At 42.6% G+C, this 27,191-nt stretch overlaps 3 protein-coding genes across 8 annotated transcripts; 2 read left to right on the forward strand and 1 right to left on the reverse strand.

The window, feature by feature from the left end:
• Positions 1-163: 163 nt before the first annotated feature.
• On the forward strand, positions 164-17,840 carry dido1 (death inducer-obliterator 1). 6 transcript variants are annotated; one of them, XM_028405218.1, is made up of 17 exons: positions 164-267; positions 1,611-1,705; positions 2,704-2,818; positions 3,062-4,127; positions 4,335-4,779; positions 5,343-5,705; positions 7,068-7,287; positions 9,664-10,225; positions 10,318-10,477; positions 10,599-10,715; positions 10,798-10,950; positions 11,193-11,349; positions 11,425-11,911; positions 12,185-12,332; positions 12,437-12,526; positions 12,628-12,823; positions 13,729-17,840. In XM_028405218.1, exons 3-17 carry the CDS (start codon positions 2,737-2,739, stop codon positions 17,271-17,273), a joined length of 7,791 nt encoding a protein of 2,596 aa, XP_028261019.1. In that variant the 5' UTR covers positions 164-267; positions 1,611-1,705; positions 2,704-2,736; the 3' UTR covers positions 17,274-17,840. The 6 variants fall into 6 exon arrangements, with proteins under 6 accessions (XP_028261019.1, XP_028261023.1, XP_028261020.1 ...); XM_028405222.1 differs by having other exon boundaries at positions 10,798-10,902; XM_028405219.1 differs by having other exon boundaries at positions 5,346-5,705.
• An 835-nt stretch (positions 17,841-18,675) lies between these two features.
• Positions 18,676-21,197, reverse strand: LOC114436131 (opioid growth factor receptor-like). The gene is made up of 8 exons (XM_028406237.1): positions 20,710-21,197; positions 20,516-20,572; positions 20,257-20,289; positions 20,117-20,171; positions 19,964-20,042; positions 19,821-19,887; positions 19,492-19,640; positions 18,676-19,407 (listed from the first exon to the last, which is right to left on the reverse strand). The coding sequence occupies exons 1-8, from the start codon at positions 21,136-21,138 to the stop codon at positions 19,101-19,103; spliced, it is 1,176 nt and encodes a 391-aa protein (XP_028262038.1). The 5' UTR covers positions 21,139-21,197; the 3' UTR covers positions 18,676-19,100.
• A 3,812-nt stretch (positions 21,198-25,009) lies between these two features.
• On the forward strand, positions 25,010-27,114 carry LOC114436456 (potassium channel subfamily K member 15-like). Its single transcript, XM_028406728.1, has 2 exons — positions 25,010-25,292; positions 26,147-27,114. Exons 1-2 carry the CDS (start codon positions 25,010-25,012, stop codon positions 27,112-27,114), a joined length of 1,251 nt encoding a protein of 416 aa, XP_028262529.1.
• The last annotated feature ends 77 nt before the right edge of the window (positions 27,115-27,191 follow it).

A 27,191-nucleotide genomic window follows, 5' to 3' on the forward strand; every position in this document is an offset into this window, starting at 1 on the left:
TTACGCAAATGCTGGCTGACCCATTAAGATCAAAGTTTTGTAAAAATCCTGCCTTGATTAATATTTTAAAAATAGTACACGCCAAACAAGCCAGCACTGTTTTCTGTACTGGCTCGGTTCACCTCCTGGCCAACGGGGGCGCTGTTAGTTTATAGCGCTTTTTGTAAACCGTCAGCCATCTGCCGCAGTTAGTTAGCTCCAGCGGGAATGGAAAATGGAGGACTGACCGAAGAAAGAACGAGGTTATATCATCGTCACTTCTAGCCTGTAAGTGGGTAGAATGCAACTGTGTATATATTATCTGCGTATCGATCATTTTTTATGCTTTGCGTCCGTGTCTCAGTGTTCATAGTCATGCAAGAGTTTGCGCTGGTACGAGTATCGGAAGCAAGGTTGAACATGATGGCTGGCATTAGCTGTAACGCTTTCTTGTAACTACGCTGGTAAATTCGACTACAGTCGTTTACGGTGGCAATGGCTGTTTTTACATTTTCTAGTTTGTTTTTGATAGTGGTGTGGTTTTATGTTATTGCTGACGGTTGCTTAATACTGCTGGCTACAGGTTGGGTTTGCGTTAGCTCATCCACGCTACGTTGCTAATAGCGTTAGCTTGGTAGCTACAATGCACGTTTTGCAGTAGTTCCTCCTAAAACGAAACGGCAGACGAGAATAAACCATGTATTGTAAAAGGCTGTTTCTCCTTATTCAAAGAATTGTTGAATATATTATGATAAATGGTCAGGCATAGCTTCTGCACTTGCATTATACAGTGATTACGGTAAACACTGTTGCTGTGTGACAGATTGTTGATTTGCGGCCATCATGGGCTGTGTTGGAGTACGGGAGTTATCGTCTTCTGTTGTTGTCTGTTGCTGTCTTTTCCTATATACTTCTGCTGTGTCGAACGTGTTAACGATTTATTTCTGAACATCGTACACGTGATAAGGCGGTCTCGTTGTGATGGAGAAGTTAACATTGTACATAGCGCACCAAGGCCATTTCAAGATTCTCTCTAGTGTCCTCTCGGACAGCGTCGAGTACAACTGTCGGCATGTCGCACCGCATATGTTCTGTGCATGTTTGAATGTGGATTTATGTGAAAACATACGCCGTATCATGCTCAATTTTTCTCTTCGTCTCGGGCCCCTCCTATATTTCTTGGCAGTAGTTGTCCTCCCGTTCACGTGGCACGGTGTCGTGACCGCAGGCTTACCATTGGAGGAGTGCGGTTCAATCACTTGGATTCTTTTTTCCCTGTGTTGTCTGTGCAGTGTGCAAACCTCACTCATTAGGGATACAATAATGGATTTCAAAATTGAATCCAAACAATTTATGGATAGATGTTTCGACAAGCATAACATTTGGATATTAAAATGACGTATATTAATCTGTTAATTTAAACTGCTTATATTTAATAAGTTAATATTTAATAACTTCTTTACTCTGTGTTGAGCATATGCATTAACACTGAAAATCAAAGTAAAGTTGCAAAGGAATAGATAAATATGCTAAATATATTACATCTTCAGCAGATGCATGGATCTGTACTGTTTTTTCATCTCATAAGTGTAGTACATTAAACCTAACTTACTTTCTCCTCTTTCTGGCAGACCCTTTAACCTTGTATGGAGGCTGATGATCACTGATGTAAAGCCTTTGTTGTCTTTGAAGAAGCACTTTGTTACCCATCATAGCTGAATTGCAGGTACAGACCAATTTCTTTATGTGCTTTTACAATAAAAAAATAGCAGGGTCATGTGTGGACTATAAATCTGTAATAATGAACAAACATTAATAATCTTTGGTATTTAAGTTTACAAAAAAATATATATTGACATGTTTTAGTACAAGAAATATATTTTACTATTATCACATTGTAAAACAGAAGCGCTAGCTGGAAAATTGAGGGTATGCAATTGATGCACCCAAGACATTATTTTTGCAAAGTGGAACCTGCTTTTGCCACTATCCCCTTCAGATGGAAAATAAGGCTTAACGTATAATTTGTTGTGCATGACACACAGCTGCTCAGATTTGACACAAAAACCCTAAAAATACCTTTGTAGACATGAACAGGAGAGGATAATTGTGGCTGCATCCTGTAAGGGACCATTATACATCTCAGCTTTGTGTATTTGATGTTTAAATATTTTTGTCTACTTGTCATTAGTCAACCAGGAAATCCATTGAAAGGCTGTTTTGGGACAAAAAATATGATGAACAGATATGACATGGCAGGGCAAGGCAACAAACATGCAAAGACACCACACCACACAGGCATCCTCAAGTTCTGCCAGTATTTCCATTCAAGTATACAATCCAGCACAGCACTGACTTTTACACTGATGGCTTTCCTATGTGTTTGATATTTGTCTTCCTCTCAGGATTGCATTTATCCCTGCCTATAACAGCTGCAGAGAGGTTATTGAGCTACTGTCTATTATCTTTGGTATTGCAAAAAAAATGATGTCATTGCATACCCTCAGAGGAACTGGAATTATAAAAACAGATTTGAGAAATACTAGTGGGTGAAACTATAATAGAATATACTAATATACTATATAATAATATACTAATCAAACTAACTAATACACTCATAATGCCCAGAGAAAAGAAAATCCTGGCATCCCTCACTTATTTTTATATTATGAACTGAAAAGAGTGACTCATAGTCTGTGTCTTGTGCTTTTCTTTTAACTGTAGACATTCATTTTGAAAGTAGTGACTCCATCATCTATGGAGGGGAATGTGAGCCCTGAGCTCTCTCTAGCTCCTGAGCCAGAGCAGAGCCAGGATCGTATGGATAGCTGCTCTCAAGGTACCTTGAATGAGCTTCTTTTCCCACATACTCTTGTAATAGTACTGGACACAGGTGGTGGCATTAGGTTCTGTAATCTTTATACTGTGATTTTTAAATCTGGGTAAAATGACTGGTAAGTAGGGGTCAAATCCAATTATGATTCCTATAAATCCCTCATGACACATGTTTAATGTAATATTATGCTGCTCTCTAGTTAATTGCATGCCATAATTTCTGTGCCTTTAATCTGTTTCTTCGTAGGGCTTGGAGAAGAGGATAGCAGGCAGAAGGAGCATTTTCAAACAGAATGTGAGAATGTGGCCAAGGAGTTGCTAGAGGAGCTTGATAAATCTCCGAGGGTCAATACTGAAGTAAAGAAGACTTGGGGTTTCCGTCGGTCCACTGTTGCAAAGAGAGAGATGCCTGTGGAGGCAGCTACCGACAGTCCTGAAAGCCGCTGCCCTGTGCGACGTAGTGGCAGACAGCCCAAGCGCACTGACAAACTAGAAGAATTCCTCTTGACTGCCAAAAGAGCAACAAGAAAGGGTGCCCCTCCCAGCCTGGACAGTGGAGATCCTCCTTCCCAAACCCCAACTGATGCAGAGACTGCTTCAGAGGCCAGCTTTGATGGTAATGCAGACTCCAAGACCCCAGAAGACAAGGTAGAGTCACCTGACAGGAAGACAAGAAGTAGCACACGGCGGCAAACTCAAAGGAGAATTCGAGGTGGTGGTAGACAGACTAGGTCAAGTGGCGGAGTATCTGTCAAAGATGAGGGAAGCTCTGAAAATGAGGAGGATAGTAGAGATGCTCTTACAAAGGAGCAGCTGCAGGCTAGCAATGAAGAGGACAATAAAGATGAGAAGACTGAGCCCACTTCAGGAGATGTAGGGGGCAGCGAGCAAGCACATACTCAGCCAGAGCAGGACTCTGAGAAGGAGGTTGCTGAACTGAAGAACAAGGATGAAAAAAATGACACAGGTGAAACACAGGAGGATGATGAAGACAGTGCAGACACGCCTGTAGCAATGTCACTAAAGCGTGGGCCAGTAAGAACATACGTCAACAAAAAAAGAGTAGCTAATAAAAACACTACACCTGCCACTGCTCCTGCCAACAAGAGCACACCTGCTGTGGTCACAAAAGACACAAGGCCGAAAACTTTCCAAACAACTGGAAAAGCACAAAAGCTCCAGGCACAGGAGGAGGAGGATGAGGAAGATGATGAGAGTGACTCTTCGTCATCTTCATCATCAATTGAATCCGATGATGGAGGCTACGATCCTAATGCGCTTTACTGCATCTGTCGCCAAAAACACAACAAAAGGTTTGATTCATTCAGTTTTTATATATATATATAGTGTGTGTGTGTGTGAATATATATATATATACACTCTCCAAATAATACATGGTGTATATAAGCTTTACATTAGTTTATATGAATACCTACATTTTCTTTATTATATATGCATTCATGAATTTGAAAAGCAGAATTTTCTGAGCATTATATGCTTTAATCTCTTTTGCACTGAAGGTTTATGATCTGCTGTGACCGCTGTGAGGAGTGGTTCCATGGTGACTGTGTAGGCATCACTGAGGCTCGTGGACGCCTAATGGAAAGAAACGGTGAGGACTACGTTTGCCCCAACTGCACAGCTAAGAAAAACCAGGTGGTCAGGCCAGCCACATCCAACCTCTCTACAAGTGCAGACACTGGGAAACCCAAAACTGATGCTTCTTCACTGAATGCTATTGCAATTGTTTTGAACTCATCTGCACCTCCTGAGAAAGCTAACGCTAGCCTGTCAGCTGTTCATGCTGCAACAGCAACTCCATGTTTCTTGTCTATTGGTACTGATGAGAGGGGAATGGAGGACCTGGGCATCAAAGGCAGGATAGAGAAAGCTACAAATCCAACTGGAAAAAAGAAGATAAAGATCTTTCAGCCGGTACGTCATCACGATTGGAAACTTAAACCGGTATGAATTGTTGTTTGAAGTCACATAGATATCGTTCTGTTATCCAGTACTGGTTTCATGCTAGAAACTATTGCATTTTGAATAAACGGCATACAATTGGATATTCTAAAATTTTCAAGAATGTGAATCAGTCCCTATCAATAACTGAAATGCATACAAATGCATCATATGAACCCCTTTGTGGACAAAAACTGTTGAAGGCATGGCTAAAGGCAGCAAACCTAATACATGTTTGATAGTGTCCACTCTGGCATCGTTGCACTGCTAAAGCAAAGTTGCAGCAGGTTTGTGATAAAATTGATTTGAATAACAATGATAAGCTTTAGACAATTTACTCTACCAGATAGTAGAAACATTAACAATACCTGGATTTATATATATATATATATATATATATATATATATATATATATATATATATATATATATATATATATATATATATATATATGTATGCATATATATACACACACCAGACAGAGAGAGATGGACAGACGCTGATATGAAAAAGTTATTTTACTAATACTGCCCACTTCTACTGTTGATTTTGTACTGATTTGCAGCAGGCAGCACAGCAGCCCCCTCAACCAAAAGCTGACCAGAAGGCCACACAAATAGGGGATAAGAATGCAGCATCAACAACAGAGCAGAAAGCAGTTGTTGCTGAACAGAAGATTGCAACAGATGTGGAGGTGAAAACGACACCAAGCGAAGTGATGGGGAATAAGACCGGGCCGGAGGCTGAGGATGAGTCTGCTCTTCCCAAATGTATTGGGCCTGGCTGTGACAACAATGCCCAGCCAGACTCTGTGTACTGTGGAAATGACTGCATCCTGAAACATGCTGCTGCGACCATGAAGTCCATCACAGATGTCAAAGAGCCCAAACAGAAGGACAAGGCTCCAAAAAACAAGTCCACACAAAAGGTAACTCAGACTGCCTGAAATGATGACCTCTTTTCTGTCCTTCATGCCTTTCACCTCATGACACAAGTTTTACGTTGGAGTCAACAGCTGTCTGGACATCACAAAGAGTATTTTATTTAGATTTGTGTCTCTGTCAGAGTTGTAGATTCTTGTCTTGTTGCATTTCATATAAGGTTTTAAAAAGTATTTGTTTGTGCCAAATATGTTTTCGTTCCAGGTTTTGCTTAGCACAGTTCACAAGGAATATCCTGAATAGTTGTGTTTTCTGTGACTATTGCAAGCACATACTCCACTACTCCTCTTCCATTGTGGGGAACATCTATTGCATTTTAATGCCACTTTTGCCATTTTTACCTACTGTAATTGAAAGTATTTTGAAGCAGTCTCTGCTAATTGGTAGGGGAATTTCTTCACAAATGGTAAATGTTAGCTGCTGTACTCCTATTTCAGAATATCAAGTGATCATCTGAATAACCAAATCCAGCAATTGAAGTTTTGTGGGCAGTTCCACACCTTCACATAGCTGACCAGGGAGGATGTCAGATTATCAATTTTGGAAACGGGTCAACAGAGACACCTCCTGTCCAATGTCAGAAATGAGCAGTGGGAGAGGGTTCCATGTGCTATATGACCCTTTGAAATGAAGTTTGGTGGGAGCATATATTCTGCTGAAACATCCTTGCAGGATCATGACACAAACATACACAACATTGATTAAACTGGCAAGTGTTTATGACCTTTACAAGACCACTGTTGTTTCCGTATGTGATGACCTAAAGCATGAAAGATGAATGAGAAAGACGGCTGCTGATGCTTGAATATGACTTCCGTTACAGTCAAAATGCATTTGTGCAATGATTTGTAATGTTTGGCATCATATCTATTTCTGTCATTGGAGACAGCAGTACAGGCAAAATTATGAAAGACATTTAATAGATGAATATGATTGCAGTTTTGCCTTGGTGAAAACATTTCTGGTAAGGGGTGTGGTGATGTTACAAACTGTAAAGTTATCTGATAATACTGGACAGGCCCCTGAAGGTAGTGTCTGTAATTAGCTTTTTTGGCTCACAAGCCCAAACCACTGAAATGTACCTGCCAAGAATAGTTTAGAAGAGTGTATGTTTTTTCATAGAAATGTGTCCAGGTTTACAGAAGGCTTGATGCACACAGATGTGAAAAGGCATCGAGTAAGCACAAATGTTTTGAAATATTAACTGCACACAGCTTCAGGCTTAAAAAGGCTGTAAAAGTCACCAAATGTACTTGAGGCAGAGTTTCCTGACATTATGTTTTTATGATTTATGACAGCTTCTTGAATTGCGTAGTTGCCTGACTGTGTTTTTCATCTCATCCACCCAGAGCAGTGATGCTGGTGGAAGGAAAACGCAAAGAAAGGCCCAGGATGATTTGGACAGCGATGAAGACTACACTCCTGATCCAGATGAGGACGATGAAGATGAGCATGCTGAGGAACATCCTCCCCCGCCAACTGCTGCATCCTGGTCCAGCGACCATAATTACATTGCAGTAACACCAGAAAAGACTACACCCATATCACCAACAGTGTTAAACAAAAAGTGTATGTATCTCTTTGAAGATTTTGGGCTGTTTTTAAAACCACATTGTTTTTCTTTCATTATAAATGTGGTTCATGTCCTGCTAACATCATTTAGAAGTGATCTGCGCATTTTGGGAAAGAACATGAACTCCTCTGTACTCTAGACTTTTCTAGTGATTTGCAAGGTATTGTGACGTTGATCATGCTCAAATTTTGTTACTCAATGAATTGCTGGCAGCTGTGATTCCGGTAAGTACCATTCACGGGTTAGGTAAGTATTCAGTGATCCAAATATACTCATTGTTGAAAGGGGCTCTCCACAGGTTGCACGCTTGAGATCATTGCATTAAGTTGCTTAATGTGTTGTGCAGCTCAGGAGGAGTTTTACAAAGCCTGACACATGAGGTCACTGTGCCTCTCAGGATTGAATTGGAGTTGAACTTACTGCTTTTTTGCAGCTTTGGTAATGGGCTGTTTTTATTGTTGGAGTGCCCCTTATTTACATTGCAGCACTCTAAATGAAAACGTTTAAATGAACGTGTACAGGCAAAAAGAAGGGCAGTGCTCTTAAATGCAAGCAGCAAGTCCAAGCAGCTGTGTGTGTGTGTGTGTGTGCTTGTGTGAGCGCGTCCTGTGTTTGAGATTTGAAATGACCTGCTTGTTTTGCCTGTACAAGTCTCCCTCCGCTCCCTGGGTTCATCACCTCAGCTGTTGGCCCCTTAAAGGTCCTTCCTTCCTTTCACCAGCAGGTAGGTCCCTGTGATATTGTGAATCTATGATGAAGGGCCACATTGATATTATCAGCTGTTGAACACAACCCAGTGTTACTCCTGACCTTCAGTTTGTGGGTACGTGGCTGTTTTTGATTCATAATGAATTTCATGCATCTCTTCTCCTGGGAAAGTGGCTTTAAAATAAAAGGTGATAAACAGATTTTTGGATGCCTCGATTGATTATGTGAGCAGTGTTGGCTTGCTGTGGGATATCCTGACAACTTCAGCTCAAAACAAGTATATGCAACTGTTTAATCTGCACACACTTGACGTGATGGTTGAGAGCCTTTCACGGGTGAGCAGCAGGCCAAGACAGGATCTGGACTGTGATGACCAGACCACATAAGGAGAGAAGCAGCGAAGTTCAGGAAGGCCACAGCAGAAGATGAAGGCTGAAGACCTGGGGCTGAGCATGCAGATTTTGAAGAGGGAGACCCATCTTCAGAGTTTTTCGCCATACATTTTGCATCTGATGAAATTTTATACATATTAAGGGGAAGATCAAATGTGGACCTCTTCCATTTTGTCCCAGTTCACCTTTACATAATGCTCCATTACGGAACTCCGAGGAAAATATCTGATAGGACAGCAAGCAATAATGTATATTCTAAAGAAGTTATGGTTGTTGATGGTTGTCAGCAGGAAATGTAGTTCACTGATTTGCTTATTGAAGTCTTTTTGCTGTGACGTTTTGATTGGTGTGATAACCTCTTTAGAAATGGTGGTTTTATAGTTCTGCTGGGTGTTATTGTGGGTCTTGTAGTGTTCAGTATGGTGAATTTCTATGCAGTTCTAACAAAAGAAAGCTCTAACATGCAGAGGACAGCTTTAAAGAGAAATTTGCTAGTTTTGGATTGCTCATCGGATTGAGATTAACTTTGTGACTAATGATCGATGCTTGCATGATTTAGTTAAATGACAGAACCATGAATAAGACTTGAGAGTAGTTGCTTTTGGGGTCAGTTTATCACCCTTTGGGACATTAGAACTATTTTGGAGAATCATTAGTTTGTCAATATTGTTTCAGGTGATAAAACAGTCAATAGCTATGGCTCCCTGCTCCTCTTGTTCAACCAAGTGAAACTGACAGTTTAATTTTTTTTACTAACTGCTGGTAGTAAGTTTGCAGTTGGGGTTTGTGTGTGTGTGGTTGGCTGAAATCAAGTCCTTTTATGGATATATGAATCTGGATTAAGTGTTGGAATGTCCAATACAGGTCCTCTTAAGGATGAGTGTTGCCCCAAATTAAATATTTTAATTCTTTCAATCAAAGGGCCCTTACAGCACTGTATGCTGCTACGAATAAAAAGGGACCATTTATCTGCTGTCCTCCATATTGTGTTCATGTCACTGTGTATACACTCTTAACTGTATAGCTCATATAACAAATGAATAGTTTTATTTTGTCACCTGCGTGTTCTTATTTCTTGGTTTAATATAATCCCCAAAGGTGTTTTTCCTCTACTCTGCATTGTATGAATGAGTTGTCGTTCATTTGTAATGGTTATCAAGTAGGGGATTCTGGTTAAATCTTTGATTCAGTAAAGTATTACCACACTGTATGGCATGCTGTTAGGTATCGGAAAAAGATTTTAAAATATTGGTTATTTTTCTTAATTTCCAGCTCCTCCCAAAGAAGAGAAGCAGAGTGAGAAGGAGAAGGAACCAAAGGAAAAGGAACCAGCTTCTACTCCTGAGAAATCTTCCTCAGCATCGGCCACAGCAGGAAAAGGAAACAAGAAGTCTCCAACAACTAAAGCAGTCAAGGTTTCTCCAAAGGGCAAGAAGCCTTCCCCTCAGGCGTCAAGCTCAAAGTCTTCTAAGAAACCTGCAAAAGCCCAGGCTAAAACTGCAGCAAAGTCCAAAAAGCCAGGCCAGCCGCCCGTCCATGCCCATTCTCCCTTCCCTCCAGGTCCTATTCACATCACAGGAGCACTGAGAGTCACCAAGTCCAGCTTCACCATTCCTAAGAAGCAGCCTCAACACAAGGACACTAGTTCCCACAGCCACTCTTCCTCTAGAGTCCCATCATCCCCAGTTTCTTCATCTCGCTCCGGCCGCTCTTCATCTTCTAGACCTCCACATCCCGCCACATCTGCACCCCCGGTTTCCCCATTGCCACCACCACCAAACAACCAGATGAGACAGAACATCCGTCGCTCCCTGACAGACATCCTTTATAAGCGGTACGTTTTCTCACAAAGTCAAGTTGAAGATAATACGTGTTGCTTTCTCTTGTAAATTGTGAACTAAACAAATATTTGTTCCTTTCCGCCAGGGTGAGTGACAGTGATGACCTGAAAATGACCGAGAGTGAAGTGGGGAGGCTTGCGTTTGCCATTGAGAAGGAGATGTTTAACATTTGCCTTAGCACTGACAGCAAGTATAAGAACAAATATAGGACCCTCATGTTCAACTTGAAAGATCCGAAAAACAAAGTGAGTCAATATAATATTCATATGCTGACCTTTATTTGCAGAATTGTGAATGTATTGAATACACACACAACTTCAAACTTAGTTTTCTGATGTTAACTGGTGTCTTGTGTGTTTGCCTCAGGGTTTGTTCTACAGGGTGGTGGGTGGTGAGGTCAGTCCCTTCAGACTGGTGAGACTAAGTGCTGAAGAGATGGCTTCCAAAGAGATATCTGAATGGAGGAAGTCTGATGCTTCTGAGGTAAGCCTTACTTCCTTTTAACTTAACCAATTGCCAAGTCCACTGTAATTAGTTTGTTAAAAACTGCAACTTTCATTTGTAGGCTCAGTCTCCCAGTGCAAGGCATTCAGGGCAGTCCAAACTGGGCAACAGACATGACTCTCACAGCATGGACATGGAGGATGCTCCACCAACATCTGATGCAGATGTATGTATCTCTGTCACCACTTCATCTTCTCGCATGGCTTCTGCTACAGTAAGTGGTGGCAAACTATTCTTCTACAACTTTCACACTTTCCTTTCACCTTGCATGTCTCACGTTAATGTACCCTCAAAATGAAGCCTTGTCCCTTTGAAATCTCTTTCTTTCTTATCTTTTTCTGCTTTCTAAAATATACACTGTTGCACAGCATAATAATGGAGAATATGTTTCAATATTACAATATTAATATTTTTCCAGTTCAGCTAAGGTTTGAATGATCTCTTGTCTGTCATTAGGACCAGGATGAGCCTGGATCTACTCCATTAGCCCAGTCCTCTGCTGCTGATGGGAACAGTGGCGGCAGCATGCCGGACATTTTCAGTAACATGCTGAAAGACACCACGTCTGAGCACAGGACTCATCTATTTGACCTCAACTGCAAGATTTGCACAGGTAAATACCAATCTGATGGAATAACCATCAGGAGCACCAGTTTTCTGTATTCATGTTTTGTATTCTCGCCTCCAGGACAAAAGACAGAAGATGAGCCTGCAGCTAAAAAATCCAGACTATCCAAGAAGCTTGAAGCTAAGCCCTCCAAGTCAGGGGACATCTCTCCTGTCAGCCAACCACAAATCGCTGCAGCCTACCAGCACCAAGATTCTCTACCGTACCAACAGCCGTCCTATACATCCAACATGGAGCCAACCGTTCTAGAATCACAGCCCCAGCTCTTTCAGGATGATGTCAGCATGGTGGTCCCTCCAGTCCAGGCCCCTGTCCCTGTCGTTCCCACTGTCTCGTCTGTCAGCATCACCCGCAGAGACCCTCGCATGGCAAGACACAGCTCAGGGGTCACCATCACTTACACTGCTCCAGAAAAACCTACCAACAATTCATCAGAGCCACTCCCAGCTCCTCTTACTGCTCCAGTGGAAGTTGCACCTAAAATCCCTCTGCCGATGCCCCCAGGTCCTCCATCTTCAGTCGCTGTGCCCAAATCATCAAAAACAAGGTTCACAATCTCTTAAATCCTCCTTAAAGTAACCAGTAGTGAGAGTCACTGTAAAAGTCTTCAGTACTAGCATTAGCATACTTTCATTTTTTTTTCCTTAGCATACCTTTTTCATTTTTTCCTGTTTTGGAACAGGATTGGATGCCAAGTAGAATGAGATGGCTGTAATTCTCTTCCTTAATTAGACTAATCACTGTTTTTATACTTATATATTGTCATACTAGGAATTCTTGTGCAAACCATCTAAATAGAAGATTGTTGTGTTTTTTACAGTACATCAGAGCCTCCTGCAGAGGGGGAAACGGCAATCTTCCTCCATGGCCAGGAGAAGATTTGGAAAGGATTTATCAACATGCAGTCAGTCGCTAAGTTTGTTACCAAGGCGTACCTGGTCTCAGGGTCCTTCGAACACCTGAAAGAGGTTATTATTTCAGTTTCATACTTACTATTAGACTTGTGGATTTTTAAGTGAAAGCACAAACATTTCAAAGAAGCATTATTCATAGTCTTGTCAATGTTGTGCAGGATTTACCGGACACCATTCATGTCGGAGGCCGCATATCTCCAAACACAGTGTGGGACTACGTTGGGAAGCTGAAAACTTCTCTCTCCAAGGTTTGAAAGCACAAAATTGAAAAGTACAAAATGTAATTTAAAAATAAATTGTATCTTAAGTTGCATGCTTTTCCCTTTCTTTTTAAATTTTTTGATCACAGGAGCTGTGTCTGATCCGTTTCCACCCAGCCACAGAGGAAGAGGAGGTGGCATATGTCTCTCTGTTCTCTTACTTTAGCAGCAGAAAGCGATTTGGCGTGGTAGCTAACAACAACCGTCGCATCAAAGATCTCTATCTCATCCCATTGGGCTCAAAGGATCCATTACCCTCCAAACTATTGCCTTTTGATGGGCCAGGTAAGCTTTTACAAGGGTTCAAAAAAACCTCAGTCGTTTCCTCACATTTTAGATGTTTTCTTTGTCCTGTTTTTTCTTTGGCCATGGTGGTAAGTATTTTTAGTGCCATTTTGTTCAAGTTGGAATTAAAATTAGTTTAATTTATTGGTTTGTACTGCAGGGGGCGCTCACACTCCTTGTTGTGCATGTAACAGCCTCTGTTCTTCTCTGTGTATCTGACTTTGTCACATTTCTAATAAAAGAAGTTTGTATCACAGGTTGGTGCTCAGTGCCTCAATATGATAATTATCATGTGTAATTTACATATTTCTGTCAGTCATTCAATACTAAATCACCAACCCCTAAAATAAACATCAATTTTTTTCAAGCATGTGATTGACATTTCCACATCTAAGAACTGTCAAGAATAAAGCTTCCAGTTTAAATTAATTTGTTTAAAATAAATTATTTAATTAAAATTAACAAACATATCTTGTCAGGTATTTGGAAAACAGATGAACCAAGTAAAGGCTGAATAGGAAATTTGCATTCTTGGTTTTAGAGTTACAAAAATGTGATGTTTTTGTTGTTTTCATTTGCCAGTTTTGAACTAATTTCTTTCACTACGCCTACAAATATCTTTAATCACCGCTACAAACCTATACCTGTCAGCAGGTTTAAGAACTACTGACAAGTTACTAAAGTGTAGACTGCATGTAAACTGTTTTATGTACTAATGTTGTTCTATTGCTGATAAAGCCTTAAAGATTTTCTGCCTGCATTTTGTTAGAGCTTTTGTTTCACCTGTTTTCTTTTCCTTTTTATCCACAAGTGGAAAATACTTATACCATTATCAAATTATTTGTTGTGGCAACCTTGTATTGTAAAATTACCTTGCTAATGTTGTTGTTTTGTTCATCTCACAGGCCTTGAACCAGCACGGCCCAACCTCCTCTTGGGGCTCCTGATCTGCCAGAAGGACAGAAAACGTGCTGGTGCTCAGTTAGAAACTGAGGAGAAACGACTTAAGATTCAAAACAAAGATGCAGATGATAGTGGCCTTCCAAAGTCTTCATTAAGAGCAGAAAGAAGCACACGGCAGACTCTTGAAATCCCCTTCAGCACAACTCCTCCAGGATCACCCCCATCTAGCTCTTCTGAAACCTCCAGCAGCAGTGTGACCACTCCATCAGTGCTTTCCCTATTATCTTCCACCAAGGCTTCAGCCTCTACCACTGGTAGGGACTCTCCCTCCTCAGCTGGCTCTCTTGTGTCCTCTGCAGTATCTGCCACTCCTCTTCAGACCATTCTCAAAACTCTTTTTGGAAAGAAAAAGCACGACTCTGAAGCTTCCAACTCCCCATCTGATCAAGGCAGCGAACCCACTGCTTCAAGTGCCACAATGCTGGACCCCATTGTGCGTCAGTTTGCCCAAATTTCTAAAGACAAACCAGTAGAAGAGGATGAAGATGACCGACCATATGACCCAGAGGAAGAGTATGACCCCAGTATGGGCTATACCATGCCTGTGAAGGCTGTTGAGGTGGTAAGCAAACCTGAGCTCTCTAAGCAGCCTGAGGTGTTGGCAAGTGAAGCTGATGATGTGGAGTATGACCCAGAGGATGATTCTATTTTTGAAGATGTCAAAACTTTATTACCAAGTCAGTCTATGGCTGAATGTATAACTGATCCACAACAGATCCTGGATGGCCTTAAACAGATCGGAGATCAGACATTGCAGAAACAGGGAGAACAGATGCCAGATGTTGCCTCATTGACACTGCCAAACACCCTCCTAACTCAATCTACCAAGTCCCTTTTGGCTAATAGTCAGCTGCTACAACTTGGCAAAAAGGTTGAAGAACTAGTCAAGTCTTCATCATCCCCTTTGATCAACCAGAAGAGAGACCCCAGACAGAGCAGAGATCCTCGCCAAGCTTCAGGCGGCAGGCAACTGTCTAATGAACTTGAGGAGAAAGAAGAAACATTTGATCTGTTGACTGATACTTTTTCTACATCAGAGCCTGTGGTGCCCGAGTCTCAGCCGTCCAACACAGATGAAGCTGCAGACTCATCAAAAGACCCAGAGACATTATTGCCTCAAGAGCGTGTGAAAAGTGAGACTCTACTCTTTATGGAGTCGGACAAGGCAGAGGTGTCAATTCCTTTATTGGGTGAGGAAGTGGAACCCGATATGGAGATCAACTACATGGATGAGAAAGAAGTGAAAACTGAGGAAGCTGAGCCGATCAAGGCTGAAACGGAGATGGACAAGTACAGTATTTGGCCAAATGCTGCCAGCATTTTAAAAGCTGGTGAGGACTTGGAGTATGAGAATAGTCAAGACACACCTGCTACCAGCTATTACAATGAGCCTGAAAACACATCTGCAATAATGTCCACTATTCCAGTACTCACACAGGGCACAGGAATAGCTGATGCTCAGTCACATCATATGCCACATCACATGTCATCACCAGGTTTCGATAGCGAGTATAGACCTCCTCCTGATATTCCCCCACCGTCCAACTTTCCCCCACCCCATTCCATGCAGGGACAAAACCTGATAATGAGGCCTCCGCCAGTATCTATGCCACCACCCATGCATGGTCTTCCTCCAATGTCCGGCCCCCTGCCTGTACAGGGGCCACCTCCGCCCATCCACGTTCCTCCCCCTGTACATGGACATCCGCCCATGCAAGGTGACAGCAGTCAGCAGTATGGCACTACTTCTTCATACACTCCTTATCAAAGCCAGTGGCCAGGGAGTCAGCCACCGCCGCAGCAGCCACCTCCTGGGCCACCACCTCAAAATATTATGCCACCCAGAGGACCACCACCACCATTCCCTCCACTTGCTCAAAGAGCCCCTCCTCCTCAAATGTTTGATCCCTCCATTCCCCATCAGCACATTGGACAGCAAGGCCCCCCTCCTGGTCTTCCTCCACCCCTTGGACAAAACAACTTACCTCCACCAAGATTCTCTGGTCCTCCACCACCTTTTAATTTCCCAGCAAACAGAGGTCCCCCTCCCCCTTTCACAGCACCACCACCTGGTCACTTTGACAATAGACTCCCTCCAACCCTCTTTCAAGGATCCAGGGCTCCACCTCCATCTCAGTATGGTGACCATGGATCTCAATCCCCGATGATAGACCAGCCTCGAGGAAAAGTTGAACAGAATCCAAACACTCTCCATATGTTTAAGGACAATCAGGGTCTTCCACCAGGTCCTACCTATCGGGGACCTCCACCTAACCAGTATGAGGACAGAAGAGGTCCACTTTCCAGTGTGGATATGAGTGGACAGCTTTTCAAAGCACATAACCAGTTTGGGAGCTCCAGGCCACCCTCCTCGCCACCACATCGGATAGGATCTTTTGATGAGCACCGAGGTCCTCAACCTCAGGAGAATCGACCCCACTCTTCTCAGCCTTTTGGAGGTTCAGAAAGGTACCGCTTCGATAGGCACTCTGATGAACCAAGGCCTATTCGCCACAGCGGGCCACTGCTGCCAACTCCTACAGAAGCCCCTCTGGGTCTTCCAGTTCGTGTGGGAGCCCACAGCCCAGACCAACACAGGGATGACCACTGGCGCCGCCTTTCTCCTGAAATGAGGAGGCGGAGCAGCACCACACATGAAGACTCAGAACCTCGCGGTGGAGATCGTTTTAGCCGCTTTGAAGGAGGGCACAGAGATTTGCTTTCTGGTTCCTTACAACCTTCTGAAGAGCGACAGAGAGACCTGTCAGAGGACCGGCGCAGGGAGAGGGAACGAGAAAGAGAGAGAGAAATCCCTGCCAGGCCTTTATGGGATAGGGTGCAAGCAAAACGGTGGAGCCGAGAGCGAGAGTGGGACAGAGGCAGGGAAAGGGAAAGGGAGCGGGATCAGGAGCGTAGCAGAGAAAGAGATCGCAGCAGAGGGAGGGATGGGGAGAGGCACAGGGAAACAGAAATGGAGCGCCACAGAGATCAAGACACAGACAAGAGGAGAGACAGAGACAGAGACCGGGAGAGGGAGAGGGAGAAGGAGAAGGAGAAGGAGAAGGAGAAGGAGAAGGAGAGAGCGAGGGACTCTGACCGGAGGGACCATGACCGGGACAGGGGGAGGAACCGTGACAGAGAGCGAGAACGTGAGCGAGACAGGAGACGGGACAGATCAAGAAGTAGAGATCGAGACCGTGAGCGAGATCGTGGGAAAGACCGCGGTAGGGACAGAGACAAAGAACGGGACCGTGACAAAGACCGTGACAAAGACCGTGACAGGGACCGGGACCGGGACCGTGACAGGGAGAGGGACAGAGACAGAGACAGGGACCGGGACCGGGAGAAGGAAAGAGACCGAGACAAAGACAGAAATCGCCGGGAGAAGAGCAGAAGCAGAGAAAAAAGAGAGGAGAAAAAGGACAGTAAACATGAAACAACTAAGGAGAGTGATAAAACAGCAGAAAAGGACAAGAATGCTTCCTAGTCTGGACAGTTTTGAACCTTCAGTGTTTCACCTGTTGAAAACATCACTGTAAATGTAGTTGAGCAGTATTTTGTTAAGTTTCACAGTTGTGTTCCTCCCAGAAAAAAAAACATTTAACAATGTTTGTATTCTTTGTCATTTAAAGTTTCTAAGTTTGTTTTATTACATTTGAAACGCAGACAAACTAAAGGCCATCTAAGTTGCTTGTATTCAACGTATTGAGTAGGAGAGTCCTATTACGTTTCTTCTTGTTAAGGCATTTTTTTAAGAAAACAATAATGCCACTGATTAACACACTATTCAGAGATGTAAATATGGATGTATTTGTGTATATACCAATGTTTTTAATCATACTTTTCTAAGTAGAGAAAAATAAAGCCATATATCTGAGATGGATAATGTGAAGGTTAAGGCGACACTGTTGTCTGAGACACAAATGTGTGTTTGAATGTTCAGCAGCTTTGAACTAAAAGGCTTCAACTATCTACAGTATACACCCCGTAAATGGCTGTTAATTAAATGTCCTGATTTTGTTTCAACTCAACCAATTAAACCTGTTTGATGAAATTTGTCGCAGCAGTTACTGAAGTGGCAGCAGCTTTTCATTTCTTGGCTAATAGCCAATAGCATCCATGTTGTAAAAGTACACGAGGTCTTATCACAAACTGCATTACTATATGACATTTTGTGAGGACGGTCTGATGTGTGTAGCTTTGCTGGTGTTGCAGTTTGTTTTAAAGGGGTCTGGTTGGAGCGTTCACATATGTGCAAAAAATGCTGAGTCATCGATCTGAGTTCGTTTAGAGGGCTGAAAGGAACCAAGTGTGAAAACACCCTTCCATTATAATCATATTTTGAGACTGCACAGCCATGGCACTACACAATCATGCTTTCTTGATTGTTGGTGGTTTCCCACCCTGTTGGGAGGAGGTGAAATTGGTGATTTTCACACTTAACAACCTAGTGGCTGTATTAACGCTTTACCTGCAGGCCTGTGCTTATGAAGTGTAGTTTCTGGCTTTTATATGGAGTTATATAAAGTATTTTAGCACATAATTGTGTGTCTACACACTGTGTGTATGTTAGAGAGAAAGAGCCATTTGTGCTCTGACCTTGTAGTCTGAGTACACACAACTACAGAGTCTTCATAGAGTAAACAAAAACTAAGTAGAGCTGCAACAAATAGTCAACAACTTCAATGGTGTGACATATTATTTAGGCAACCTGAAAGAGTTCAAATCTGACACATCATCAAGGCCCAAAGATGTCACTCTTTGGGGATTGACAGCCAGCAACTTAACAACATATACTTTCTGTTTACAGCTACTGCAAGAGCGCAGGGTGCATAACAACACGATGTGAATATACTGAACAAAACACAACAAAGGATTCAGACGTGATATAAGGTGACTGCTTGTTTAAGGTTTATTAATAAGTCATTTTTACAGTTCTTCATATGTTCTGCATCTCTGCAACATAGACACTCAGAACAGTTAAGTGCAAGTTACTCTTACTGTGAAGAGTAAGAATAGATCAAGAATTAAATGTGAATATTTGCTTTATAACTTTAACTGTGATCTTTATTCTAAAAAACATGTGCATTAACATTTGTTATTAGGATTAGTAAGTAAACACAGTGAAACACTGTAATCTTTGTGTCAGCATTTAAAACTACAAAAGCCCTTAACTGCTGCTGACATCAATCAATTGTGCTTCTGGCTGTAGGCACATCAGGTGTTCAGTAGATACAGTAAGACACATTGCTTTGGCAGCATCCTTTATGTCATCTTTGGCTTCACTATTAAGACTCACATCCACAAACATCATTTACTCGTGCTCGTTGTCTCGACTACCCTGACGTGGCCACAGCATCTGTATTTTCTTTGGGCACCACACAAACTCATCCTTATGGTCATAGTAGCAGTAGGCAAACTTGATGAGTTTTTTTCGCTCTACCTTATTGAGGACAGCAAAGACAAAGTAGTTGAGGACGCTGTCTCTCACATTTGGAAGCTGTCTCCTGACGAGCGTCTCCTTCAGGAAGAAGTGGACCAGAGGGGCCTGGTAGTGAGGGTATCCAAGGGTTCCCAGGCACTTTAGGATGCGGGTGATGCGCAGGTTGTTATGTGTGTGACTGTCGATTTCCAAAAAATGAGACCACTATGAACTGATGATGTTACTCAGGAAGCAGTGTGCTGTTAAAATTCAGACAGTTTACCTGTTGAGGTTGTCAAATCTGCTTATCCAGTTTGAAGCCCTCTTGACTTCTCCTGTTTTATCATCACACAGTTCAATACCATAAAAGTCCAACATGAGCTTGTATGAAATCAGCAGATTTCTCTTTGCTTTTGTGCTTTCATGAAACTCCTGAAGAAAAATCAGAGGCTCTGTCAGAACATGTAGCATTCGAAGATTCAAGACTCAAAGATGTTAAGTGTCATATGTGCAGTCATGCTTGTAACATGGCAGGCAGGGAACTCCACGTAAGCATAAATGCTTAACAAAGTAAGCATTAACACTACTTCTTGTGACACTTTGCCAGTTTACCTTGATTTCTTCCTTAGTAAGTGGAGAGGCGTGATAGTTCATCCCTGACTCTTGCAGTGGGAACAACCTTTGACAAAAAATACTATTACAGATCACCTCACATAACATTTTAACTGGGATTACATACATTGTATATGACATACCACTGAATGTAGGTGTGCACAGACTCCAGTAAGTCATACTGTCCATACCACATTTCATGAAAAGTAGTTATGTCCACACCTGATGAATGCATACAAACATGATTATCTCAGTTACTGGATAGCTGAGCCCAGTGAGCTGCTATAAGACCTTACCATTTGGTAAAAAGGGTTTCAATCCCAGATAGAACTCTAAATTCGGCATGTCATGCTGAGGAAAAGAAAAGAATATTACTCAGGCGTTAATCCTACTAATCAGTCACACTGAAAAACATAGTAAAGGTTTGTATCCGTACAGATGAGTATTGGTGCTGGTGCTGTGGTCTGATCTGTTGGGAAACAAATAAACATATGGTTAAATAATGGGTTAAACGATCTTCTTGCTTTTTCATGCTACTTGCATGTGCTCTTCACTGTAACAAGGGTCTTTAATACTTTAATACTACATAATATCTTAATATCACAATAATACCACAGTCATGGTAAAAACCTCTCATAGCCCATTTTGGTACACTGGAGTGTTGCATTGTGTGTGTGTGTGTGTGTGAGACTCACAGGGTAGTCGTGCCTGTAGTTTTGCATGTCTCTGGCAGCACTTTCAAACCTTCTGAACTTGTAGTAGAAAGCAGAAAGAAAACAGAAAGTGGAGTTATTCATCTAAACTGCAGCCAGAGACTGGCAGCAGTGCAGGCCTGAAGTGAGACCGTGTTTGACGGCCCCACGCTGGAAATGACCTTTGGTTTACTTACTTTCCAGGAGGCTGCTGACTTCCTGGCCCTCCTGAACGTCCACTCCTGGCTCTGCTCGCTCTCCCAGGTTGAATCATACTCACAGTAAAACTCATCTTCCTCATCCTCTTGATCCACAGCGTCAGACTCGGCACTCTGTTTGGAGGCCTTCGTCACTTCCTCATGTCGACCCTCACGGAGATTCGCCTCCACATTTTCAGGGGACGCTCCTCTGACAGGACGGGGGTTTTCCTCGTTTATTTCAGGCCCACTTTCTTCATTTCCTCGCCAGACTATTGATAGTCTCTGGCTGAATCGAATCGCCTGTATGAACAGTCTTCTGATGCATCGCCAAAAGGCGCCCAGTTTGCGCCATAACCAGTCAAAAAAGGAGCCATATATGCCCATAATGCGCCTACCGAGGTGATACAAGCCGGACACAACCCGCATCTGTCAGAGAGAGAGAGAGGCGCTACACGCAGATATTCTGTTTCACTTTCACTTGCTCGGAAAACAAACTTTGTCTATGACCCACCCCATAGATCACCTGGTTCCTGTCACATGCTGACACAAACTGGAATGTCCCCTCAGACCTCATCATCATTTGTGGGATTCAGCTGCTATAAAGAAGAAACAGAAACATTTAATTGAATTCAATGACACCTGAGAAAGCAGTCTTTATCTGTCAAAATCCATTCCACTCTGTTTTTGCTTTATATAATCAATGTACTTAATTATCAGATTAAGAAAATGCACAGATAATGCACTAAAAATATATTATAATACAATTAAACATTATGTAGAAAGTTTGATTTGAATAATTTTCAAATGTTTTTTTTTCTTTCAGTCTGACTGTATTTTGTACATTTTATCAACAGGCAGTCAGGACAAAACAGTCTGACTTTTGATTTACCTGTGAGCAGAAAATGACACAATGACTATAATTTAAAAAAACACAAAGACTGCAGTCAGCTGCAATTTACTGTCATCTGAACAATGACTGATCGTATGACAAAAGAAGCGGCTCTCTTTGTAGCCGTCCTCACATCAGGTGTCTGAACCAGAGCCTCTCTGACTTAAAAAGCACGTCCCTGCCCTTTTGGCTAATAAGGCTCAAAGGACCATTCACATTAGCTGCAAAGTTCAGACATGTTTCCCTCTGTGACACCGATAACTTGTCAACAAAGAGACATTCGCCTGCAAGTGTGTGAATATATTCATTTATATTAGCACCATAGCTCTCATTTTCATGAAAAAAACACAAAGTGTGTCTGCTCTACATGATCATCATAACCACTGTCCTTATCTGCAGTGCTGCCACCGGCTGCTATCAGTGCAAAGATAGCATCATGTCTGCAGTATATTTTGTACGGGGATGGCACTTGGACAGATGAGTGTCAGTGGACATCCTGTTCCTAATGTCTTCCTGTGGAAGATAAAAGGCTGTATGAACCTTCCTGTGGTGCAGGCAATATGAGATGAGTACAGCTGATAATGCAGCATCATCACATCATGGATGAAGTTGTTAAACCACAGGATGCTTTATGTAAAATGTGTCATTTGCACTGATTGCACATCAGCTGATTTGTCTATTTATGGTATACAGTTCTTGTTGTAAAATAAGGAACTGATTGTGTGTGTTTGTTTAGTGTTCTTTAGCAGGGTTATTATCTCACAGGGACTCCTTTCAAAAGTAGATAATTGCTCTTACTACCAGTAGAACCAGGACTTGTCTGAATGCTTCACATCTGCTCAGCAGCATTTGTGCTTTCTAAAGGCAGGTTATGGTCCTGGGCTGTCTGTGAAGGGTAAAACAAACACAGCATGAACATAGCCATATGTTCCGAAAGGAATAGAAGCAATAATGTGGATTTTAAGGACAGATCTCAGGCTGTTTATGGCTAGCTTATTGCATGAATACCGTAGTTTCCACAAATTGGAATACCGTCTGAAATAGATGGGAACATCAGCCCGAATATGAAACTGAAATAACTTAGCATGGTGCTACAGCAGTCAGCCTACTTTCTGGTTGCACTGCATGTGAAACCAATTAGCCTGGACACTGATCAAAAACCCAGCAGATGCCCCCGGAAAGTGTGGTGAGGCTCCATGAACAAGGGGTCCCTGCACTGATACACACACACAAATCACTTCTGCCGTCTCTGTCGTGAATTGGTTAATGACGACGGCTCTGTGGTGGATCACCCAGCGACTAAGTGCGCATGATAAAGGTCATTGCTGCCACCGGCTAATGCTTCATCGCTCAGAGTAATACTTTAGCCGAGCGTAGTGAGGATACTCCGCACATGAATGCTTCACAGGGAAAAACAATTAGGAGAGTAGAGTCTGGAAAGGCCAGCTGTTTCTTCTGTGCTTCTGTGAGGCAGTCACAACACATACAGACACTTGCATCCCAGACTACTCCAAACACAGGAGTCAGTAAATATGTTTGAGGCTAATGTGTATGCCCACCCCTTCTTTTGCATTCTGTGGTGAAGGTCTATGGCTAGCATGGAAGTTAGTATTCTAAACAAAATAGTGGATGGCTTAATAGGGAGGAAACTTAAGTAATTTTAAGTACTTAAGTAATTTTTTATGTATTTATACTTCACTTAATTAAATATAAAAGTGCATACATTATACTTTTACTCCACTACATTTTGCAGCTATTATCTGTACTTTCTAGTCCACTACAAATTTTTACAATGTCTGTAGTTACAAGTACTTTTATGAATACATTTGTGTTCATACAGCTGTGCTGGACTGTACTGCTTGACTGATGTGAGGTCAGACTGCACAAAGATGGTGTCATGCTGCAAGCTGTGTTTTTATAATGTGCCTTAATCATGATGCCGGTGCTCTGGGTCAGTTATAACTAGTTAGCTACTGTCTGCTAACACAAATCCATCCATTAATCATAACATTAATCTAAAGCAGGAATACTTACACAGTAAAAAAGGTGAATACCTATTTTTTTATTACCAGCCTCTGTTCACTTGATGCCCACAGCCTGCCTCATGACACACAGACCTGTCCATATAGCTGTCATTACCTGGTGTTTATTTATGGTTTTGTTTTCCTTGTTTTGGGTTTTTAGTTTAATCTGTGTTTAGTTCTTGTCTAGTCTTGTCTTGTGTTTCCTGTTTTATTTTGATAGTCATGCCCTCCTTGTGCATTGTCTTGTGTTTTACTTCCTGTGTTTTCCCTCCTTGTGTGATCACCTGCCCTGCCCTAATGTGTGCCACCTGTGCCTCATTGTCTTCCCTGGTCCCACACTTCCCCTCTGTCTTTGCTAGTTCGTCTCATCCAGTGTAGGGTTTGTTTCTGTCCATGTCTCGTCCATGCCATGCCATGCCATGCATCTCTGCCTGACCTCGGGGTGCTACAGGTAGTAGCCTTGTTCATGCCATGTTTTTTGTTCTTGCCTTTTTACACCATGTGCCTGTTGCTAATCTAGTTTTGCCACTCAAAGTGTGATTTTTGGTTTTTGTATGGTTTTGCCTTCCTGGCTTTGAATAAAGGAGCCTTTTGTTAACCTTAACCGCTCCATACCTCTGCATTTGTGTCCTCCTCCTGACAAATCCTGACAATAGCTGGTTCTGGGTACCGGTACATTTCAAAGATTTCTGTACTGAAAATGTAAATTAACCACACTGTCCATTGTAATTTTAAGATGATTTCTTTGATTATTTTAACCCATTCAGATATCCTTTGCAATGGAAATCAATATCGGTGCATGAGTACTTTTACTTTTAATACTTTTAAGTACATTTAAAAGTAAGTACTTACTTTTACTTTTAAGTAGGCTTGTTGATGTAGCACTGCTACTTTTACTTGAGTATATATTTTGCTGGGTAATTGTACTTTTACTTAAGTACCAAGCTTCAGTACTTCCTCCACCACTTTCAGCACCAGATGATGCTGACTGCAGACTCCAACGTCACCACTACAGATGCCACTTAACCCTACACTCTGGTCCTTTATGAAGTATCCAGTGTAGACAGAATGAGAGCTGGTATCTGTTGGCATCAGGTTCACTAGGACCATGTGAGCGTTTCATAAGCTAGACAAACATCCTGTGGAAAGTCAAGACGCTGCCAGGTGCTGAGCTCAGGTGACTTTGTGGTACCATTCCATCCCATCACACGCAAACACAATAGGCTACAGTTTCAGCACCATGGTGCTGTAATCCTAGTAGGGTACAGAGGCCTCAAAGCATAACCTGTGAAGATGAATGGATGGTCCCGTGGCCGCTCTGCCCCTCCTGAGCAGCAGCAGCACCTCCCTCCCTGCGCTGCGCGCGAACACTTCAGAGTTGAGGATGAAGACGCAGAACATCCGCACCCTCTGCCTCATCCTCTCCATTGTTTTCTACTTGCTCATAGGAGCTGCCGTCTTCGACGCACTAGAGTCCGAAAGTGAGAGTTCAAGGAAGAAAGCGCTGGAGCAGAAGTTGAATGAGCTGAAGAAAAAGTACGGCTTCATCCAGGATGATTTCAGAGAGATTGAGAAAGTGGTCCTCCAGTCGGAGCCGCACCGCGCAGGGAGGCAGTGGAAGTTCGCCGGCTCCTTTTATTTTGCCATCACTGTTATCACCACCATTGGCAAGTATAACCTGTTACAACAGCTTGTCTGTAGTTAATGGAGGTGTGTGTGTGCGCTAAGCTTGTGGTTGTCATTTTGTTTGTGTTGCCGCTGACCATCAACTTTAAAGGGACAAGCCACCATATTTTAAATTAAGGGGGTTTGTGTAAACTTTGCACTTTGTACATGTCGTATAATTATTGTTACAATAGAAACTATTGGCTTATATAAACCGATTTTATAAAACATCACTTGATCTATGGATCAGAATCGTATATTACAATATGGTTTTTGGTGCAAAATATGCACGTATTCAATTAAGCAAAAAAAGTGTGTTATTGCAGGTCTGCTGAAGTTTTCAGAAGTTTACTAACTTCGCTATATTTTATTCGATGTTAAATAAAAATCCTATAAAATATTTTACATAACTAGGCTATTTTATAGCCTGGGTTGAGTTACAGGGGCCAATGGCATGAAGTCACTCTGACTGCTGTTTAACTGCACATATATGCAGGTTTTGCATGGTTCAGGTGACTTGACACACACACAAACAGTAACAGTTAAAATAGCACAATTAACAACAGCACGTCTTAAGTCAAGGGCTGTAACATGACCATGCCTTATAGGGGTCGACAAATGTGACACCTTTCATTAATTCTTTTGCTTGATGATGTCACTCCCAGCATTCCTGTCCGCCCTCCAAATGTATGTAATTTTCATTCAAGTGAGGCTTCAGGACTTATAGCCTAGACACTTTAAGTGAAAAAGACACCTGGGTACAGGAGCTTATAGCTGTCTCTATATAAGTCGCTTATATAGCTATAAAACGCAGCACTTGACATGATATGACCTGTGATATACTGTGACTTTGCAGGTTATGGTCATTCTGCTCCACGTACTGATGCTGGAAAGGCCTTCTGTATGTTTTATGCATTGTTGGGCATCCCTCTGACACTGGTCATGTTCCAGAGCCTGGGCGAGAGGATCAACGCTCTAGTACGATGCCTCCTGCACAGAGCTAAGCAGAGCCTGGGGCTGAAGCAGACAGACGTGTCCATGGGGAACATGGTCCTGGTGGGTTTGCTGTCCTGCATAAGCACCCTGTGTATAGGAGCTGCAGCTTTCTCCCATTTTGAGGACTGGACCTTCTTCAATTCGTGCTACTTCTGCTTCATTACACTCACAACCATTGGCTTTGGGGATTTTGTAGCCCTGCAGACGGAAGATGCCCTCCAGAACCGACCCCCATATGTGGCCTTCAGCTTTATGTACATTTTGGTGGGTCTTACAGTCATTGGAGCTTTTCTTAACCTGGTGGTGTTGAGGTTTCTCACTGTAAGCTCAGACAAGCCTGTTTTGAGGACTGTAGCAGCAGGAGAGGAGCAGGGATTGCAGCCTAAGGACGCACAGAAAGACAGAGAAGCGTCAGACTCTGGAGCAGAAACCGCAAAGGCTAGATATAAAGGTGGTGAAGATGGACACAGCAGCCGGTGCAACCTCACTCTTCCCATGGAGGGGGGCACCAGCTGTATGAGCCTCCTCCCTTCTCCTGCAGAGGAACGCAGACTTCCTACCCCAGAGCACTCCAGCCTCCCTGACCCCAGCCGACTGAAGACCTTGTTCTGCTTCATGTGCTGTGGTCTGGAGATTTACAGAAGAACCTCTCAGTCTCATCATGACCAGACAGTTGGCTACAGCAACCCCGTCTTTTACAACTCCATCTCCTACAGGGTAGACCAGGTGTCCTGCAGCTCCTGCGCGGTGTCCTCACAGGCCTCCCCTAACAGTGTCGCTCACTGCTTGGGTAAGAGCAATTCTCACGCTCGGCGGTGGTCACTCTGACACAGAAGGTTTTGATATAGTGGCCTTTTTGAACCGTTTATACAAACCAGAGAAGCCTCTGTTTTTCTATCTGGAGC

The sequence above is a fragment of the Parambassis ranga genome, chromosome 5 (genome assembly GCF_900634625.1).
Source record: "Parambassis ranga chromosome 5, fParRan2.1, whole genome shotgun sequence".
Classification (NCBI taxonomy): Eukaryota; Metazoa; Chordata; class Actinopteri; family Ambassidae; genus Parambassis; species Parambassis ranga.

Coding starts and splice junctions, on each gene's coding strand:
- dido1 (XM_028405218.1), top strand. CDS start 2,737: ATGGAGGGGAATGTGAGCCCTGAGCTCTCTCTAGCTCCTGAGCCAGAG. Junction 10,951..11,192: donor CTCGCATGGCTTCTGCTACA/GTAAGTGGTGGC, acceptor GTCTGTCATTAG/GACCAGGATGAGCCTGGATC. Junction 11,912..12,184: donor CCCAAATCATCAAAAACAAG/GTTCACAATCTC, acceptor TGTTTTTTACAG/TACATCAGAGCCTCCTGCAG.
- LOC114436131 (XM_028406237.1), bottom strand. CDS start 21,138: ATGCGGGTTGTGTCCGGCTTGTATCACCTCGGTAGGCGCATTATGGGC. Junction 20,172..20,256: donor ACCAGCACCAATACTCATCT/GTACGGATACAA, acceptor TCTTTTCCTCAG/CATGACATGCCGAATTTAGA. Junction 19,408..19,491: donor AGATTTGACAACCTCAACAG/GTAAACTGTCTG, acceptor GGAAATCGACAG/TCACACACATAACAACCTGC.
- LOC114436456 (XM_028406728.1), top strand. CDS start 25,010: ATGAAGACGCAGAACATCCGCACCCTCTGCCTCATCCTCTCCATTGTT. Junction 25,293..26,146: donor CACTGTTATCACCACCATTG/GCAAGTATAACC, acceptor GTGACTTTGCAG/GTTATGGTCATTCTGCTCCA.